The sequence below is a fragment of the Tenrec ecaudatus genome, chromosome 13, assembly GCF_050624435.1.
Source record: "Tenrec ecaudatus isolate mTenEca1 chromosome 13, mTenEca1.hap1, whole genome shotgun sequence".
Classification (NCBI taxonomy): Eukaryota; Metazoa; Chordata; class Mammalia; order Afrosoricida; family Tenrecidae; genus Tenrec; species Tenrec ecaudatus.
Window position 1 is genome coordinate 122,493,010 of NC_134542.1, and position 18,669 is coordinate 122,511,678.

At 47.7% G+C, this 18,669-nt stretch overlaps 1 protein-coding gene and 1 pseudogene across 1 annotated transcript; both read left to right on the forward strand.

Annotated features, from left to right (window-relative positions):
* The window catches only part of LOC142424072 (uncharacterized), a 783,158-nt pseudogene that overhangs the window by 192,214 nt on the left and 572,275 nt on the right, over positions 1 to 18,669 (forward strand).
* On the forward strand, positions 1,372 to 17,122 carry LOC142424689 (anomalous homeobox protein-like). The gene is made up of 5 exons (XM_075530082.1): positions 1,372 to 1,475; positions 10,126 to 10,208; positions 13,138 to 13,270; positions 16,146 to 16,227; positions 16,532 to 17,122. The coding sequence occupies exons 3-5, from the start codon at positions 13,149 to 13,151 to the stop codon at positions 16,571 to 16,573; spliced, it is 246 nt and encodes an 81-aa protein (XP_075386197.1). The 5' UTR covers positions 1,372 to 1,475; positions 10,126 to 10,208; positions 13,138 to 13,148; the 3' UTR covers positions 16,574 to 17,122.

Below are 18,669 nucleotides of genomic sequence, written 5' to 3' on the forward strand. Positions count from 1 at the left end.
CTGTCCCATAAGCACTTGTTTGAGAGACCCAGCAGCCAAGAGTTACTTGGAGGAAGTAAATTTATATTCCAGATCTCTCAATATGGAAGAGTCTCGGCAAACATTCTGCCCATGCACTTCAAATCACTGGATTGACATAACCTCTGGTGAGTGATAAATTAAATTAGCAGAGTGTGGAAATCATGATAAGCATCATTGAACTGAACTGTCATGTTTAACTGCGCCAATAGCATTCAAGCAAAATAAAACAAGATAAAAGTACAAACTCCAACTCTAAGAATAGTCGAGTTTAATAACCATCCACCCGACCTCTTTCTCCCATTTTATTTTTAAATTTTGTTACACTGACATAATGGACCTAGACCATATAATGCCAGTTACTTCTCTTTTCCTAAAGGCAGTTATATACGTCAATACTTTGGGGTGCAGAATGGTTCTTCACCTCAAAGGTCATTAGGTTCTCTTCTTGCTTCAGGCCCACTAACACTGTGGCAGGGTTGGATGGCTGGCTGGTTCGCGTTAGTTAGGATGATGCCCCATCCGGGGAATCTGATCATAGGCTGACACACGTACATTGTGCCTGGTCTTGGCACAAGGGACTCCATTTTGAGTTCGGCGCCTCCACCTTAGCTCTCAGAACTCACCCCTCGCTGTCCTCCCCTCCCCTCGCTGAAAACCACAAGTTCTGAAAACCACAAGTTCTGAGAACCAAACACCCCCAGAGCCAGGACATTCTTTGAAGATATGGTCACTCCACCCTCCCTGACATATCGATAAGATTAACGATCTTCTCCCTTCTGAAGCGCCTGTGTGTACAGATCCTCCCCAGCTTTGATCCTTCCCAGCTGTGCCGGCCAGCAGTGGGCATAAAAAACGCTGCCAGGATTTTTCCCAGCGCGGTTTCAATAGCTCAATACCCTGAGTTGCTGAGCCCACCCGCAAGCTTCTCAATAAAGCCTGCTTCTAAAACTTTGCCAATTGGATCTTTGGTTCTGTTTCGCGCCCCAATAAACTTACACATTGTACATCATTTTATGTCCCCCATGCACACTCCTGGCACTGGGGGAAAGTACCGTTTCTGTCCGCAGGTGCCTTGGCCATCATTACCTGAGCCTTTGCAGCTGTAGCCACCTCCAGGGCTGAGGGTCCATTGTCGCCCCACCGCCTCTCCCTGGCTCCTCCCCGCGCCGCCCAGGCCCCGCCCCAGTGCAAACAGCACCGCCCTGCCCGCTTCGCCAGGCACCTGGGTTTGGGCAGCCTCGGCAATGGACGGGTCCAGAGCCGCCTCCAAGGGGAAGTGAAGGCGGAGACCCTGACCCCGCGGGCTCCTCCCACCCGGGTCGTTCTGAGACGGGCCGGAAGTCGCGGTGTCCTAGTGGAACTGCGGCTCACTTGGCGGCTCCTACTTACTGTGCGCTGTACGTGGAGCCAGAGCAGCGCCCACAACCTGAGCACCGTGTAGCCAGCGCTCCCAGGTGAGGGGCGCTCGTCTCCAGGGACATGCGTGTGGGCGGCGGCCAGAGTGGGGGACCCTGGTGCACGCAGCAGCCCTGCTGGGGTGCAAGCGCCCTTTCCTTCTCCCCTTCCCCAGGCGGCGCCCCTCTCTTGGTGAGAGGTGAGCGGGTGTCCCAGGAGCCTGATCCCGTCCCCCAGCTCTTGGATTGGTTAGGGTTCCTGGTGGGAATCCCTGTTGGAGAAAGGGGTAATCCCAGGCTGAGAGTCTTGTCTTCCGGGTTCCCAGGTTCATTGCCTTGTGGGTTTCTGAACCCGCTTCTGTTTCCTTTCCACATAGCGGTACTTTCTCCCTGAGACTCGTTGAACCTCATCACCTCAAAGGTGAGCCCCGTGTTCTCTTTCTCTCACTATGCGTCTCAGGAAGCGAGTGGCTGCAGCTGATGCACAAAACGTTAGGGCTTCCTTCGGAGGTTTGCTAATTCTTGTCAGCTGTGCGGTACCTTTTCCCGGGAGCGCGGCAGGGGAGGAGAACCCAAGGTCCAGGTCTAGAAACTCCTTAGCTCTTGGTGCCAGCTGGTGTGCGGCCGCAGGGAGCACAGTCAGCCTTGTGGGTGTTGAAGTGATATTCCAGCCCAACCACCATGCACCTAAACATGACTGACATTCCCAGGTTGCTGGGTTAAGTCCTTCCAGGACTTGGGTCCTTAAGGGAGATGGCTCACTGTGGTGGCTATTAGTAAACAACCTGGCAGCTGGCAATTCAAAGACGAGACAGGCCCTGCTCTAGAAAGGTGGGGTTCAACCTTGAGCTCAGCCAAAGGGAGGTCCAGTCTTTCTTGGGGAAAGCTTACAAGTCTCTAGAAGGGTGAGCCCCCTTTCTAGGGCCTGTTGGCAGCGTTACTAAGGACAGCATAGATGTTTCTTTTTTACAAAGCTAACTCTGCCCATCTTCCCGCCCAATTAAGTGATATCGCCTATAGAAGCCAGCACCCAGCCCATTGAGTTATCCACACCCACCAGAAAGATGTGGGGGAACCCTCCTGTCTAAGAGTTAGAAACATCCCAAAGATTTAAATACCCGAATTGATCCTTTGCTCTTGCTTGGACTGGGCACGTTTTACCCTCCTGCTGCTCTGGCTTATCTTGCCTCTCACCACCACCCATCTCTACCCCTAAGTCTGCCTCTACCTCCCACTTACACTCTTTCTGCTGGTTCTGCAGCAGACATTAGAGCTGTTTAACCCCTTCCTCACCAAATTCTGCTTTAGTTTGTGGGTCTTTATCAAACCTGATGTTCTCTTCCTTTATGTAATAGCAGGTCTCATGGACTTTACACCTTTTAAGTTACTCTATATACTTGAGTATCAGCCGACCCGGATATAAACTGAGGCACCTAAGGCACCTAATTTTATCACAAAAAACTGGGAAAAGGTATTGACTCCAATATAGCCCTAGGCTGGGAAATGCAAACAGCTACTGGTAAATTTCAAAATAAAAATAGATACCAATACAATTATATTAATTGAGGCATCAGTAGTTAAATGTTTTTGAAGATTTCATTGAAAAACAGTAAATTCACTCTAAGTGGAAAAGGGGGTGAACAAAAACAATGTTATCAACCATAACTATACACCCTGTGTTACTGCATGTATTGAACAGGGTTCTCTAGAGACACAAACCAGATTGCTAGTAATTATATATAAATATATTTATAAAGGTAGATATATAATTTAAGAAATAAACCGTTAAATAATATACAGATAGATAATACAAGAAATTAACAGTTAAGTATAAAGCAGTGAGACACTAGCAGTCCTTCAAGTTTTGAGAGCCGCCAGTTGCCAGTCCCCTTCTGTAGAGAGATCTGGGCTATATATACCCAGGCAGCAAACAGCAAGGCAGGTCCCCAACTGTCATCAACTGTCAGTCCCCAGCTCCAGAGATGAACATTCCAATCGTGTGGGCTTAAAGGGACCTCAACTTACAGCGACACAGTCCACATGCTAGGCATCCCACAGGTAGTGTACCCCTCTAAACTGAGGCACAGAACAACCAAGGTGAGGCTCACCGAGCCATTTATCCCTCTGCCCTTCAGTTAATCCTACTTGTGTTTATCGGCCAGCCTGGCACAATAAACTATAGCAATCCACCCCTTGCCAGCCTGGCACCTGTACACAATTCTTTACCAATACATACTTATATAATTTCCAGATATTAATGAAATCACACTTATACTTATCATCAATCATCTATCATACATATAAATGAAAACACACTGAGTCAAATTATATCTCATATAACATACTTGAACAAAGGAAATATACACAATAGTCACATACAAAGAAAATACAATTACAAGCCTCACTTGCAATTGATCATGTGGTCGTAATTGATAGGTAGAACTACCTTCTACTGCTACCCATTCTGTATTACCTTTGCCCTCAGCAAGCACCTCAGCTGGCTGTGGTTTTTGGCCTGGCGGGGTGACCCAGACCTTCATTCCTGAGGGGGCTGGGTCATTATAAGTCCTGTTAGGATTGGGTTGCTGTAACTTACCATTTACTTTAATAACAGGGCATGGTAACCCTAAGAGTCGGCCTATGGGATCTCCTGGATTCCAGACATATTCTTCTTTACCTCCATTATGTAGTACCAGTCCAATTTCTCCTTGGTAGTCAGGATCAATCACCCCACTCAGTACAGAGACACTCTTCCTGACCTGTTGATCCAAAGGCATGAGAAGTCCAAAGTGCCCAAGGGGCATTCTCAGCTGCCAGTTCAGTGGAATCCGTGCTGTGTTTCCAGGTAGGAGAGTTCCTTTCTTCAGGACCAGGACCTCCAGGCCTGAGGAACACAGGGTTGCTGGGACAGGAAGCAAAAATGCTGCAAGGGGATCACTAGGAGTATTAGTGAGTGGTGCCACTCCAGCTTCCACCCTTGGTTCCTGGACCCATGAATTCTGGCTATTGGAGACATAGCACCATATATTGGCCGCTGGTTTAGAGCGTGTACAGCTTCCTGGAGAACATTGCTCCAGCCCCGCAAGTTGTTGCCACCTAGTTGGCGCCGTAATTGTGTCTTTAGGAGTCCATTCCATCGTTCTATCAAGCTGGCAGCTTCAGGATGATGAGGAACATGATATGACCAGTGGATTCCATGGGAATGGGCCCATTGCCGCACTGTATTTGCTGTAAAGTGAGTTCCTTGATCTGAAGCAATGCTATGTGGGATGCCATACTGGTGGATGAGGCATTCTGTAAGTCCACGAATAGTAGTTTTGGCAGAAGCATCACATGCAGGAAGGCAAATCCATATCCAGAGTAGGTGTCTGTTCCAGTAAGAACAAAACGCTGTCCCCTCCATGATGGAAGTGGTCCTATGTAGTCAACCTGCCACCAAGTTGCTGGTTGATCTCCCCGAGGAATTGTCCCATATCTTGGACTTAATGTTGGTTTCTGTTGCTGGCAAATGGGGCACTCAGCAGTGGCAGTGGCCAAGTCAGCCTTGGTGAGTGGAAGTCCATGTTGCTGTGCCCATGTATAACCTCCATCCCTGCTGCCATGTCCACTTTGTTCATGTGCGCATTGGGCGATAACGGGTGGCAGAGGAAAGAGGAGGACCAGTCTCCACAGCACGTGTCATCCACTTGATTATTAAAGTCCTCCTCTTTAGACGTAATCCTTTGGTGAGCGTTCACGTGAGATACAATCAACTTTACTTTCTTGGCCCATTCAGAGAGGTCTATCCACATACCTCTTCCCCACACCTCCTTGTCACCAATTTTCCAATCATGGTCCTTCCAATTCCCTGACCATCCAGCCAAGCCATTAGCCACAGCCCATGAATCAGTATATAATCTCACTTCTGGCCATTTTTCCTTATATGCAAACTGAGTGGCCAGATGCACTGCTCAGAGTTCTGCCCATTGGGAAGATTTCCCTTCCCCACTGTCCTTTAGGGAGATCCCAGAAAGGGGCTGTAGTGCTGCTGCTGTCCACTTACGAGTGGCACCTGCATATCTCGCAGAGCCATCGTAAACCAAGCATGACTTTTTTGGTCTTCACTTAAAGTATGGTACGGAACTCCCCAGGAGGCCATATGTGCAGACTGGGAGAAAGGAGGCAATGTGACAGCAGTGGAGACTGTTGGCATTTGGGCCACTTCTTCATGCAGCTTACTTGTTCCTTCAGGTCCTGCTTTGGCCCGATCTCGTATATACCACTTCCATTTAACAATGGAGTGTAGCTGCGCACGTCCAACTTTATGATTACGTGGGTCAGACAATACCCAGTTCATGATAGGTAATTCAGGCCTCATGGTGACTTGGTGGCCCATGGTGATGCGTTCAGTCTCCACCAAGGCCCAGTAACAGGCCAACAGCTGTTTTACAAAGGGGGAGTAGTTGTTTGCAGAGGATGGCAAGACTACTCCAATGGTCTACGCTGTGATTCACCAATAGGGGTCTGCCAAAGACTCCACACTGCATCTTTGTCTACAACTGACACCTCTAGCACCATTGGGTCAGCTGGATCATATGGTCCCAGTGGCAAAGCAGCTTGCACGGCAACCTGCACTTGTTGAAGAGCCTTTCCTTGTCCTGGGCCCCACTCAAAAATTGAGGCTTTTCGTGTCACTTGATAGATAGGTCGATGTAGAGCACCCAAGTGAGGAATATGTTGCCTCCAAAATCCGAAGAGGCCCACTAGGCGTTGTGCCTCTTTTTTAGTCGTTGGGGGAGCTAAATGTAATAGCTTATCCTTCATTTTAGTAGGAATATCTCGACATGCCCCACACCACTGGACGCCTAGGAATTTTACTGATGTGGAGGGTACCTGAATCTTTGTTGGGTAATTTCCCAACCCCTTGTACGCAGATATTGTACCAATGAATCTAGAGTCTGATACATCCTCCCTAGTGGGTCCAATCAGCATAATGTCATCAATATAATGGACCAGTGTGACATTTTGTGGGATAGACAGGTGGTCAAGGTCCCTTTGGACTAAATTATGGCACAGGGCAGAAGAGTTGATGTACCCCTGGGGGAGAGTTGTGAAAGTATATTGTTGCCCTTGCCAGGTGAAGGCAAACTGCTTCTGGTGATCCTTTGAGACTGGTATTATTGAGAAGAAGGAATTAGCCAGATCAATAGCTGCATACCATGTACCAGGAGAAGTATTAATTTGCTCAAGCAATGTAATCACATCTGGGACAGCAGCTGCAATTGGAGTCACCACCTGGTTAAGTTTATGATAATCCACTGTCATTCTCCAGGATCCATCTGTCTCCTTTACAGGCCAAATTGGTGAAGTAAATGGGGATGTAGTAGGAATCACCACCCCTGCATCTTTCAAGTCTTTGATGGTGGCACTGATCTCTGCAATCCCTCAAGGAATGCAGTATTGCTTTTGGTTTACTATTTTCCTAGGTAATGGCAATTCTAATGGTGTCCACTTGGCCTTTCCTACCATGATAGCCCTTATTCCACATTTTAGGGATCCGATATGGGGGTTCTGCCAGTTACTAAGTATATCTATTCCAATGATGCATTCGGGAACTGGGGAAATAAACACAGGATGGGTCCGGGGGCCCACAGGACCCACAGTGAGGCATACTTGAGCTAAAACTCCATTGATAACTTGACCTCCATAAGCCCCCACTCTGATTGGTGGGCCTTCAAAACATTTTGGGTCTCCTGGAATTAGTGTCAGTTCTGAGCCGGTGTCTAGTAATCCCTGAAAAGTTTGACTATTTCCTTTCCCTCAATGAACAGTCACTCTTGTGAAAGGCCGCAGGTCCCTTTGGGGAAGGCTAGAAGAAAGACTAACAGTATAAACCTTCAGTGATGTAGCAGTATCCTCCTTACAAGGGACCCGGCCTCCCCTTCATTCAAGGGGTTGTGGGTCTGTAAACTGGCTCAGGTCTGGGAATTGATTGAGCGATCGTGACTGTCTATTCTGCTGTTCACCTGATGTACCATTCTTTTGCCTGTACACATCACGGAAATAGTTAGTAGGCTTCTCATCTATTTCATTCCTAGGGACACCGTGGCTAAGTAGCCAATGCCATAATTCCACATGAGACAGGTTGCTTTGATTATTATTGAAAACTTCTTGTCTATGATAACCACGCCCACCCTGTCTCTGTTGTTTCAGTGCTGACACCTGCCCTCTACCATCATGGGGACCAATCAGCCCCATTGTGGGCAAATGTTGGAGTTCGCTTAGGGCAGTGCCCACTGTTAATCCTGGTGCACATAGAATATCAATTACAGGAGTCTTAAGAGATGCTGGGGCCCACTTCACAAACTTGTTCCTTATGGTTGTGGTAAAGGGTATGTCTTCAGGACACCCCCTTTTTGGATGTATGGGAATATCTTGATAGATCCATTCTAACATACCAATTTCTCTAAGCTTTTGGATGCTTTCCTCTACAGTGTACCAAGGTAGGTCAGGTCCTTCAAGTTGGTCTAATCTAGGCCATCTGGCAGTCCATGCTTCATTGAACCAACCAAATAAAGACTTGGGTCCTTTTTTAGCCTGTCTCGCAGAGACATTGAAAGAAGAGTCTGTACTTAGGCGTCCCATATCCAGAAACTCAGACCGGTCTAATATCACATTTCGTGCACCAGTATCCCACACCCTTAGTAACCATTCCCAGGGGTATTCTCCAGGCTTTTGCTTGTACGTATTTGAGAACTCGAGCAGGTCTTTATGTGTGTAGCGCACTTCTTGGATAATCCTCTCAACCTCACCTTTAGGAGGTTTCTGAGATTTAATTTTAGTGACAGGTCTAGCGGAAATAATGGGTGGTGAGGGTGTTTCCTGCGTGCTCTCTGCAATATCTTGCGAGGCATCTTCCTCAGGTAATGCTACTGATGCAGCCCCACCTGGCATATCAACTTGAATAGTTTGGCTAATCTGCTCAGGTGTTCCTAAGAGCTCTATATCCTCTTCTTCTGGATCATCAGCCCATATGTTCCCATCCCATGTTTCAGGGTCCCAAATTTTCCCAATTAATGCCCTCACTTTGGTTTCAGATACTACTCTAGATCTGCAATTCAGCTGCCGTTGTAATTCAGCCACTCGTATAATGAGACTCTGGACCTGGTTCTCAGCAATGTCAGCTCTTTTACTAGAGGAGAGAAGGCTCTCCTTTGTAGCACAGTTGGAAGTTTTCAAATCTGTTAGTCTGCACCTGAGGTGTGCTTTTGAGGCTCTGAGATCATCGCTCTCCTTAATAACACTTTCCATTGTATGAAGGACCAGCCAACCAGCTTCCCTATACTTGTCATTATCACAAAATTCCTGGAAAATGTCAAATGTACGATTGCCTATAGCATCTCCTTTATCCAGCACGTCATCTACTTTAGGTGCTACTTTAGGTATTATCTTTGCTATTTCACACCATGGATTAGTACGGGTAGTAGACGTATCCCCGTCAAGACTAAATAGGTTGGAAAGCCAATTTAAGAGCTCCATATTTATAGTTTATTTCACTAGAAGCACTCCTGGTACCGAGAGAGAAACAGATTGTTAGTAATTATATATATAAAGATAGATATATAATTCAAGAAATAAACTGTTAAATAATATACAGATAGATAATACAAGAAATTAACAGTTAAGTATAAAGCAGTGAGACACTAGCAGTCCTTCAAGTTTTGAGAGCCGCCAGTTGCCAGTCCCCTTCTGTAGAGAGATCTGGGCTATATATACCCAGGCAGCAAACAGCAAGGCAGGTCCCCAACTGTCATCAACTGTCAGTCCCCAGCTCCAGAGATGAACATTCCAATCGTGTGGGCTTAAAGGGACCTCAACTTACAGCGACACAGTCCACATGCTAGGCATCCCACAGGTAGTGTACCCCTCTAAACTGAGGCACAGAACAAGCAAGCCATTTATCCCTCTGCCCTTCAGTTAATCCTACTTGTGTTTATCAGCCATGCTGGCACAATAAACTATAGCACTTATGAAATTATTTGCAGTTAAAATTCCCATACGGCATACCTTAATGAATAATATCTGAAGGTCTTTTTCTTATATATATTTCAAATTGCTGCTCACTTTGATTAAATTGTTGAGCCCCAGTATTGTTTTATTTGTAATTTTTCCTTTTATCTGTTTATCAAGTTTATTTATTTATTTTACGTTAAAATATTTTCTGAGTAGGCTATAACTTTTACACAATACTTTCTGATTGGAGCTACAAACCCCACAGTCAGCAGTTTGAATCCACCACTCAAACCCAGTGGGAAAGATGGAGAGAGACCTCTGTCCCTCTGAAGATTTACAGTCTGGGAAAAAGAGGGAAGTCCTGCTCTGTTCTACAAGATCACTATGAGTCTGAATCAACTTGATGGCTGTGAGTTTGTAGGAGGGATTTTTTTTTTGCTTTGCTTTGGTTATTTTAACCACAATTCATCCTGTTCCAGCTTTATCCAATTTCTTTTTTGCTATTTCAACAAGTAATTGCAGATCAGATCATTATGAACCATAAATTTTTCATTAGCTGATTTAGCATATTGCACTGCTAAGCACAGGGTCAGCAGTTCAAACTCACCAACCCTTCATGAAAGAAAAATGAGGCTTTCTGCTCCCATTAAGAGTTACAACTTTTGCCATGTTCAACTTTCATTCTGGTTTCTATGTTCAACTTTCATTCTGGTTTCAGTAATTCCTCTCTGTTACCTTGGCCTTGGTCACTCCCTACGACGGATGAACCCCTCAGGACCAGCGGTGGGAGTGGCGACACTGGTAGGCAAGGGGGTGTAGAAAGAGAGAAACGATCTTGGGGATCTATGGGGAACCTCCTCTCTGGGAGATGGGCAATGGGAAGGTGGGTGAGGGGAGATGCCGGGAAGTGTAAGATAAGATAAAATAATTATTTATAAACTCTTAAGGGTTCAGGGGAAAGGAGGGCGTGACTTCGCGCACCTGCTCACGTGACCACTCCCACCTCCGCACGTGGCCACCCGTGTATGTGACCACGCCCACCCACGCACGTGACCTGTCAACCGGTGCATGTGACCATGCCCACCTGTGCATGTGACCACGCCAAACTGCGCACGTGACTACGGGCACTTGCTCACGTGACCACGCCCACCCACGCACGTGACCAGGCTAACCTCTGCACTTGACCACGTCCACCTGCTCACATGACCAGACTCACCTGCGCACGTGACCACACCTATCAGTGTGCGTGACAAAGCCTACCTACGCACGTGACCAGTGACCAGGCCTGCCCACGCACGGGACCACGCCCACCTGCGCAAGTGACCAAGCCAGCCAGTGCACGTGACCACGCCAATGTATTAACATTAATTTCATTATCAGTATGTTCATGCCACTGTAAAATAATTCTGTAGATTAGTTAGCAATATTCATATTTTTCTGAACATTACATGGGAAATTAACTTAGCAAAGCCTAGAAACTAATAACTTCATAGCTGTTTCTTTAAAACTTACTCTGTCTTCTTTATATGTCTACATCATCTTATTAGTATCTTACTTCCCAGTACGAATACAAATGCACATAATCTCATGTCAACTTGGAGATTTATCAAAGTACAGGGTGGAGTGTAGCCTTCCATTTATGCCTAATGGTATCTGCTTGTATGCGTGGCCGCCTACTACGGAGAGTTCTGGGAACCTCCTCCTCTCTCTCTGGCTTCAGCTTCCTGTTGCCTGACCCTGATGGCTGCAAGACCTCTGGAGATGTGCACACAGCCATTAGATCCACAAGACTTTGCACCCAACAACCTGCGACATTCCTGCATTCAGCGACAGTGCATGCGGCTTCATGAGTCTGGAGAAGAGCTTATGGACTAGTATTAGACTTATGGACTTCAGTTGGACTGGGTTGGGCTGTTTTCCTGATTCACAGTTCCTTCTTGATATAAAGCTTTTTCTTACACATATATGAATCTCACTGCACTTGTTTCTCTAGTCAACCTGGCCTTACACCATATGGTACCTAGGGAGTGGAATACTAGAGAAACAAATCATGAAGGTGGAGAGAGGATGCTTGCCTGACCTCTGCTTTCTGGTAGTCTTTTCTCTTTGACTAGTTGGAGGTCAAATATAGTCATGTATCTTACTTGTTCTCTTCAGGAGAAGCACATGGGAAGTGAAGGTTCTGATGCCCAGAAGTTGTATTTGGTTATTTCTGTCTGAAATGTTGTAAAAATGAATGTGACAGGTGTAAATTTGGAGTTCAGAGGGCAAAAATATCCTTCGAATAGCCTATGGATAACATTGCCAAGAATGGGAATGCCAGAACATACAGTTGTGTTCATCTGGAAACTCCCCATAGACCAAGAGGCAGTCAGCCAGTCACACATTTTACAGTCACATGGCTTACAGTCAGGGGAGGTGCTCGCTAAGGCGGTGTCCCTGCACATATTCACTCTGCACATGAACAGATCATCTGAGAAGAGGGACTCTGTGAAGGAGAACGCAGCGTCGGCATTAGAGGGTGATTCATAAATAACCTGCAGCATGCAGGTGCCACCGCCGTGGCTGCATGTGGTAAGTCACAAGGACATGGAGCGCTGACTGAAGAAGATAAAGACTGCAGCCTTCACTCAGGATGGGTTGCATCTCAAAAAATCTCCATAACTGGACACCTTTCGGGAGCAACACGATTAACAGAGAAAATGTGAACCTGAAGGATTTCAGCTTGCTGGTATCCACAGTTCCCTCTCATGGAAGCAGAAGTCAAGAAAGCAGATGATGGATTGCATGGGCAAACCTGCTGCCAAATACCTCTTTAAAATCAAAGATGTTAATTTGAGGACTGATGTGCACCTGACCCAATTCATGGAATTTTCTATTGATTTACATGATAACAGAAGACAAATGAAGAATTAATTTCTCTGGATTGTGGTACTGGCATGTCATACCAACTGCATGGACTCTGAGAAGTTTGAACAAGAGGAAAAAGAATATCCAGAAAGCTCCTTGGAAGAGGGAATGGTGGTATTCCGTCTCACATACTTTGAATGTCGCATCAGAAGGGGCCAGTCTCTGATGAAGGACGTTATACCCAGTAAAGAAGAGGGTCATCCTAAAAGAAGGGTCCATCAACAAAATGGACCTCTGCAGTGGGCTGAGACACAGCCACAGGTGTGAGGAAGGCACAGGACTTTCCTTCCGCTGTGTGGAGGTGATTTGACCAGTACCCCCTGCTTTTCCTTCATGCTCCCCTTTCTCAGGGATCCTGGTGCCTGACACCTTGCCTTGTGCCCCGTACCATCATCTAGTGGGCTCCGTTGGATTCCCAACGCTGCAGGCCTGTAGTCGCCCCGCCCCTGTTTGTCCTGTTTCTGTTGCCCCCCCTTTGCTGGTTTGGTTCATGGCCTTTTGATCATCTCCGTCTCAGAGGGAGAAGTATAACACTGTGCTGAGACAGAGGTGGTCTGATTGGCACTTAAGCCTTATGTCCTGCACTGGAGAGGTCCCCAGGGGAGAGAGAATGGGAGAAAGCAGATGTGCCCTCAGAAACCAGCCTGACCAGGTGGTTTGGGTCAGGAGGTTTAGGGAGGCCAGTTAGCCTGTTTGGTTGCTCGAACATAGGTGTTGCTACTGTGTCGAGCCTGGCCAGCGTGGCCAGCCTCAATGTGGAGCCACTGCCTCATATTCCCTGCTTCTTCCCTGTGTAATCTTTGAACCCTTATTTCCCCAGGATTCACTGACATGCCCCGTGGGAGCACCCAGACTATGTGTCTGGAGGAAGGCCCAGGTAGCAGTGGTGGACACGTGGAGCTACAGGTGACACAGCCTGCATTGCCACCTCTGGAGTTCATCCTTCCCCAAAGGTAGTCTCATAGAATCCCAAGGTCAGTGTCCGTCCTTCCTCAGAGTGTCCTGAAAAACCCCATGCTCAGAATTTGTTCTTCCCCAAAGATCGCTGTCCATCCTTCCCCAAAGCTGGTGCCCCAGAACCCAACATTCAGAGTTCCTTCTTCCTCAAAGACAGTCCTGTAGAAACCCACGGTGGGAGTTCATCCTTCCACAAAAGTGGCCCCATACAACCCCACAGTCTGGGATACCCTTTCCACCACGGACCCTGGAAAGTAAAGGCAACAAAGGCCCAGTAGGAGGGGGTCCAGCCTTCTCTTCACCCCTCAGAGCACACAGATTTGACATTTCTGAAAGTTAACAGCGTTCATCCAGGTTGCTTCTACAAAGAGTTTGGCTTTCTGGTAAACAGGAAAGGCACCCACAAATACCCAGGCTTATGTAGGCACCATCCCTGGCCTGTGTCTGAGTAGAGCTTGGGCTCACTTGCCCATGAGGCTTCCCAGGTTCCCAGCAGCCTCTTCCTGGTGTTTTCCTGTCTCCACACAGGTTGTGGGGCTCTGAGCAGCAGCATCCTGGTTCTGCATTTCAGACTTTGGTTTTGAAAGGGCTTCACGGGGTTGCAGGCAACCTGGAAAAGGTTTTCCTGTTGATGGAGGGTGGGTTTGATGTGCACCTTCCTCATGGCATTTCCTGAGGGGCCCTGCCTGCAGAATGCACTTCTCTGCTGGTCAGAGGTTCAAACCCACCAGCTGCTCCCCAGGAGCGAGATGTGGCAGTCTGCTGCTATAAATATGTTGTCTTAAAACCCTAATTGGGACACTTCTGCTCTGTCTGACACAGTGTCATTTGGGTCAGAATTGACCCAGTGGCAACATTTGTAAAAATACTATCTCATAGGGGCTTGAGCCAACTTCTCTGGCAGCTCTGGGTTTCTGCACAGGAGAGGGAAGTACTCAGTCCCTGGTGAAATCACTTTAATGGAGGGGAAGTTCTTGGTCCCTGGTGAAATCACTCCCTAATGTGGCTCTGGTTTCTACACAGGAGAGGGAAGTTCTTGGTCCCCGATTACTCCCTTTGTAGACACAGCTCTGCCAGAGGCTTTTTCACAGTGTGGTTCTTCTTCCAGCAGTGAAATTGCTTGAGCCCCTAAAGCTTGGCCGATGCCCCAGGGCACTTGTGTGAGGAATGTGCTCACCCCAGCTGCGCCTCTGCTCAGATGCTGCTCAGAGGTGGGATGAGCGCCATCAGCATTGCCTTCAACGCTTCGGTGGCCTTTTCTATTATATGGATGCCAACTGGCAAATCCAGCAGGGCACCGCCCAGTTGTTCCTGGACCTGATCCAGGGGAGGCAGCGCATCCCTTCTATACTGGGTGCAGGGACCGAGAGCCAGATGGGATTTGTCTTCAGTGTGTGGGGTCCACAAGTCCTCCATGCAGACTGCAGGTGGTCTGCCTTGTGGGGTACACAGACAGTGTCCCGTTGAGTGTCTGCTTGTCAGCTCTCTAGGTCTTCAGGGGTGTATTCAAGTTCAGACAAGTCTAATTTTCAGTTGCAGTCCAGAGTTGAGGCTTTGAGCTGGAGGGTCTCTGCTGCTACTTGAGCAGCGAGCTTCAGGCAGAGGCAGGCAGTAGCCAGTGCATCGGCCCAGTGGTTGCCCAGGACCTGTGGTGTCTTGACATTTTGGAGCTCGGGTGATGTGTGACAACTCCCTGTGTGGTGTGTGACAGTCCCCCCTTGTGGTGTGCACACACACACACACACACACACACACAACCCCCAGTGTGTGACAGCCCTGTGCCTTTTCTTTCTCTTTTTCTTCTTTGGAAATGCCTGTCCAGGTCTTGGAACAGTAACAAACTCCCTGGGGCTGGGACTGGCATTGGCCCACTCCAGCTGCAGGGTCCATGCGTCACAGGTAGGAAGGGGGGCTTGGATGAACCCCCACATGTGTTGCCACAGAAGTTGGGTCTCTGCGTGCTGCTGAAGTCAAGCCAAAATGTCTGCTCCAGTGCAGGCTTTGGTGAGAAGAGAGCGTTTTATTGGGAGCAGACTAGCACAGGACACAGAGGGATTCTTCTAACCGCCTTCCTGAATGCAGACAGGAGGGACATTGAGTCACTGGGGAGAGAGTGTGGAGAACGTTGAAGTGGGGTTTGTGCATTGGTCAGTCAGTGTCACGCTTTCAGTACTGGGGGTCATCCCTGGGCAGTGGTCCTCGTGTCCAGGCAGTGAGACCACCAAGACAGCACAGTGTAGCGGTTTTTCTCAGTTCTCTCTGACTCAAGAGCATCAGTTTTAGTGAAGTTTTTCTTAAGCATTCTTATTTCTGTTTGAAAATCAAAAAGTAATGATCTATTTAAAAATTTTAAAATCATTTCACGGGGGCTCATACAAATCATTACAATCCATACAGATCATTTGTGTAAAGCACATTTGTACATTCGTTGCCCCTCATCATTCTCAAAACATTTGCTTGCCACTTAAACCCCTGGCATCAGTTCCTCATTTCCCCCCGCCCTCCCCATTACCCACTCCCTCATGAACCCTTGATAATTTATAAATTATTATTTTGTCTTATCTTATATTTTCCAACGTCTCCCTTCACCCACTTTTCTGTGTCGGTCTTCCAGGGATGAGGTTATATGTAGTGCCTGTAATCGGTTCCCCCTTTATACCCTACCTTCCCTCCACTATTTAAATTTTCATTGCTAAAAGGAAACTTGAATGAAGCATATGGAAATAATAAAATTATGTAAATTTCAGTTTATAATAAAACTAATCTCCAAACCCACTCTTTGCCATCTCACTGAGTGCATGGATGCTACTCCCAAGCCTCCCTGGACACTTGAGACAGCCTGTCCTGACATCCTGCCTGTTTGTTTTTCAGACCAGAGTTGGCCCAGGCTGAGTCCTTCTTCCCCGGAGTCACGTCTGCTGTGGAGCTGAGCCCACCCCTTCTAACCGGCCAGGTGAGGCCTCCCCCAGGCCCTGTGTGACCTCTCCTGAAGTCCCAGTGCCTGGCCCAGAGGAGAGACACTGCTCCTGCCTGTGCATAGCACCCCTGAGGTGCAGAGGAACTTAGTACTTGGTGGTGGTGAGGGCTTGCAGGTGGAAGTGGAGGAGGGGTTTTTGAGGAGAGGAGGGAGTGCACTGTGTGGGAGCCACTGGGCTCAGGAAGCTGGTGAAGTCTGGCATCCAGGATGTCCTCTGGGCTGGAAAGTCAGGACTCTGAGGACACCTGGAGGCAGAGGAAGGTGCTGTGCTTGGTTACAGGTGCAGCGGCCTGCTGGCCAAGCCTCCAGTGATGCCGTCTGAGGGGTGCAGATGCTCTGTGAATTCTCCAGCAGCAGTCTGGACTGAGCTTCTCTTGGGGAGGTGGCTGGCACTTCATGGGGAGCACATGTGCCTCGTCTGGATGTTGAAGACAAGCTGCAGCTTCTGATCCACAGAAGAAGCAACTCCCAGACTCCTTGAGAAACGTAGTGATGTTCCTGCACACGGCTGTTTTAGAATAGTTTGATCTTGGACTAGTTTGGTATTTGAGATTGTTCCTGAGGTCACAAGGTAAAGGCAATTTAGTTTCACTCAGCCAGGGACAGACCAGAGTCCACTCTTTGGACAAGATCTGATCAGTTCACACTGCACTGCCAGCCACCTTCCCACCTGCACTGTGGTGCAAGGCCAAACCTCCCCCAGTTCTCTTTGTGGTTGTCAACGCTCAACATTTGTGTGTTTTGATTGCTTCTCCTCTGAGAAACCTAGTGGCAAACCCTTTGATGATGGCCCAGGTAGAGTAGGATAAGGGGTTTCCACTTCCGGTTGTAGTCCATTGCGTTTATGATAAAAATGTTCACTAGCATTAAATGAAAATTTATGAAAGCATTCATGATCTGAACTCTCCTCTTCATTTCCATCTCACCACTATGTGCGTGCACAGCTTTCCATCCAGCCATCCACACCGCCATCCAGTCACCCCATCCCAGTTGTCAGGTGCTGTTAAGTGGGTTTGACCCCTGTCGACTTTCAATGTTCGACATTGCGAAACACGGCCTGCGCAGCACCGTCTTCACTGTTACTGGGTTTGAGCCCGTTGTGGCCTTCAGTGTGTCCGTCCATGTCCTTGAGGGTCTTCCTCTTTTTCACTGGCCCTCTGCTTTACCGAACAGGATGTCTTTTCCAGGTACTTGTGTGATGATGTCATGTCCGACTGTGAGACACAGATTCACCATCCTTGCTTCTGAGGAGCGTTCTGGCAGTCCTGCTTCCAAGGCGACTGGTTTGCTGTTCAGCAGGTCTGTGGTCCTTTCAGCCTGATTCAGAGTCCCAATGTAGGGTTTCACAGACCAGATCTTTACAGAAGCAGGCAGCTGTACCCTTTACCTGCAGAGACACAGGTGTCTTGGAGCTACCAGCCTCCCTGTCAGCAGCACCCACTGGGGTCATTGTCAGAGCAGAGTCTCTTTGCATCCTTGGCTAGCACTTCATGAGTTGGGTGTGTACTCTGGTACCTGTATGCTTCTGAGGTGCTCACAGATTGGGTTCCAGAAAAACTTTAAGCCCTTGCTGATGGCACAGAACAAGTAGACTCTCCACCTAAGGGGATGCATTAGACCAAGGATGATTCCATATCCCATGTTTGGTACCAGCCTCCCTAAAACCACAGGAAAAATAATTATTCTTCAGTGAATAAAATGGTTGTTTTTTCTTGAGTAAAGTGGTTAATGCCTGCCTCCTCCCAGCAAGTTTACTGCCCTGTGTGTAGATGTGTGAGTCCGCTGCTGTGCAGGGTTCCCTTCCTGAAGAAAGCTCCCAGTACCCTTCTAGAACCGATGAATGATCTGATCTCCTTGGAAGACCCTGATAGACAACATCTACTGATCTGAACCAGTGGAAATTTTCTCTTGCTGACCAGTTGCTTGACTGTTTTGCTCCATATTTGATTTATGGCTTATGAGAGCTTGGACAGTGTGTTAGGCAGGGTTCACTAGAGAAACAAAACCAGGACATTTGTGTTTGTTTTGGTTTTTTTTAATAGGAAAGAGCTTTATAATCAAGGGCAATTTCATATTGAGAAAACATTCCAGCCCAGTCCAGATCAAGTTGTTAAGTACGTTTTTAGCCCATATGTCCAATAACAATCTATAAAGTCCTCTTTAGACTCACTAAACACATGCAATGATGCCGAATGCAGGAAAATCACAGGCCTGTGGGTGGGCAGTCTTGTGGATCCAGTGGTGGTGTAAGCATCTCAGTGCTGGCAGGGGCCTCCACATGTTTTCTCCAGCTGCCAGGGCTCTGGCTACATCAGGGTAAGTCCATTTGGCTTTTCCTCTAGAATGTCTTGCAGGGAGTGAGCCAAAATTTATGATTATATATAAAAGGATAGGTTTATACATCGAGAATGAATATAA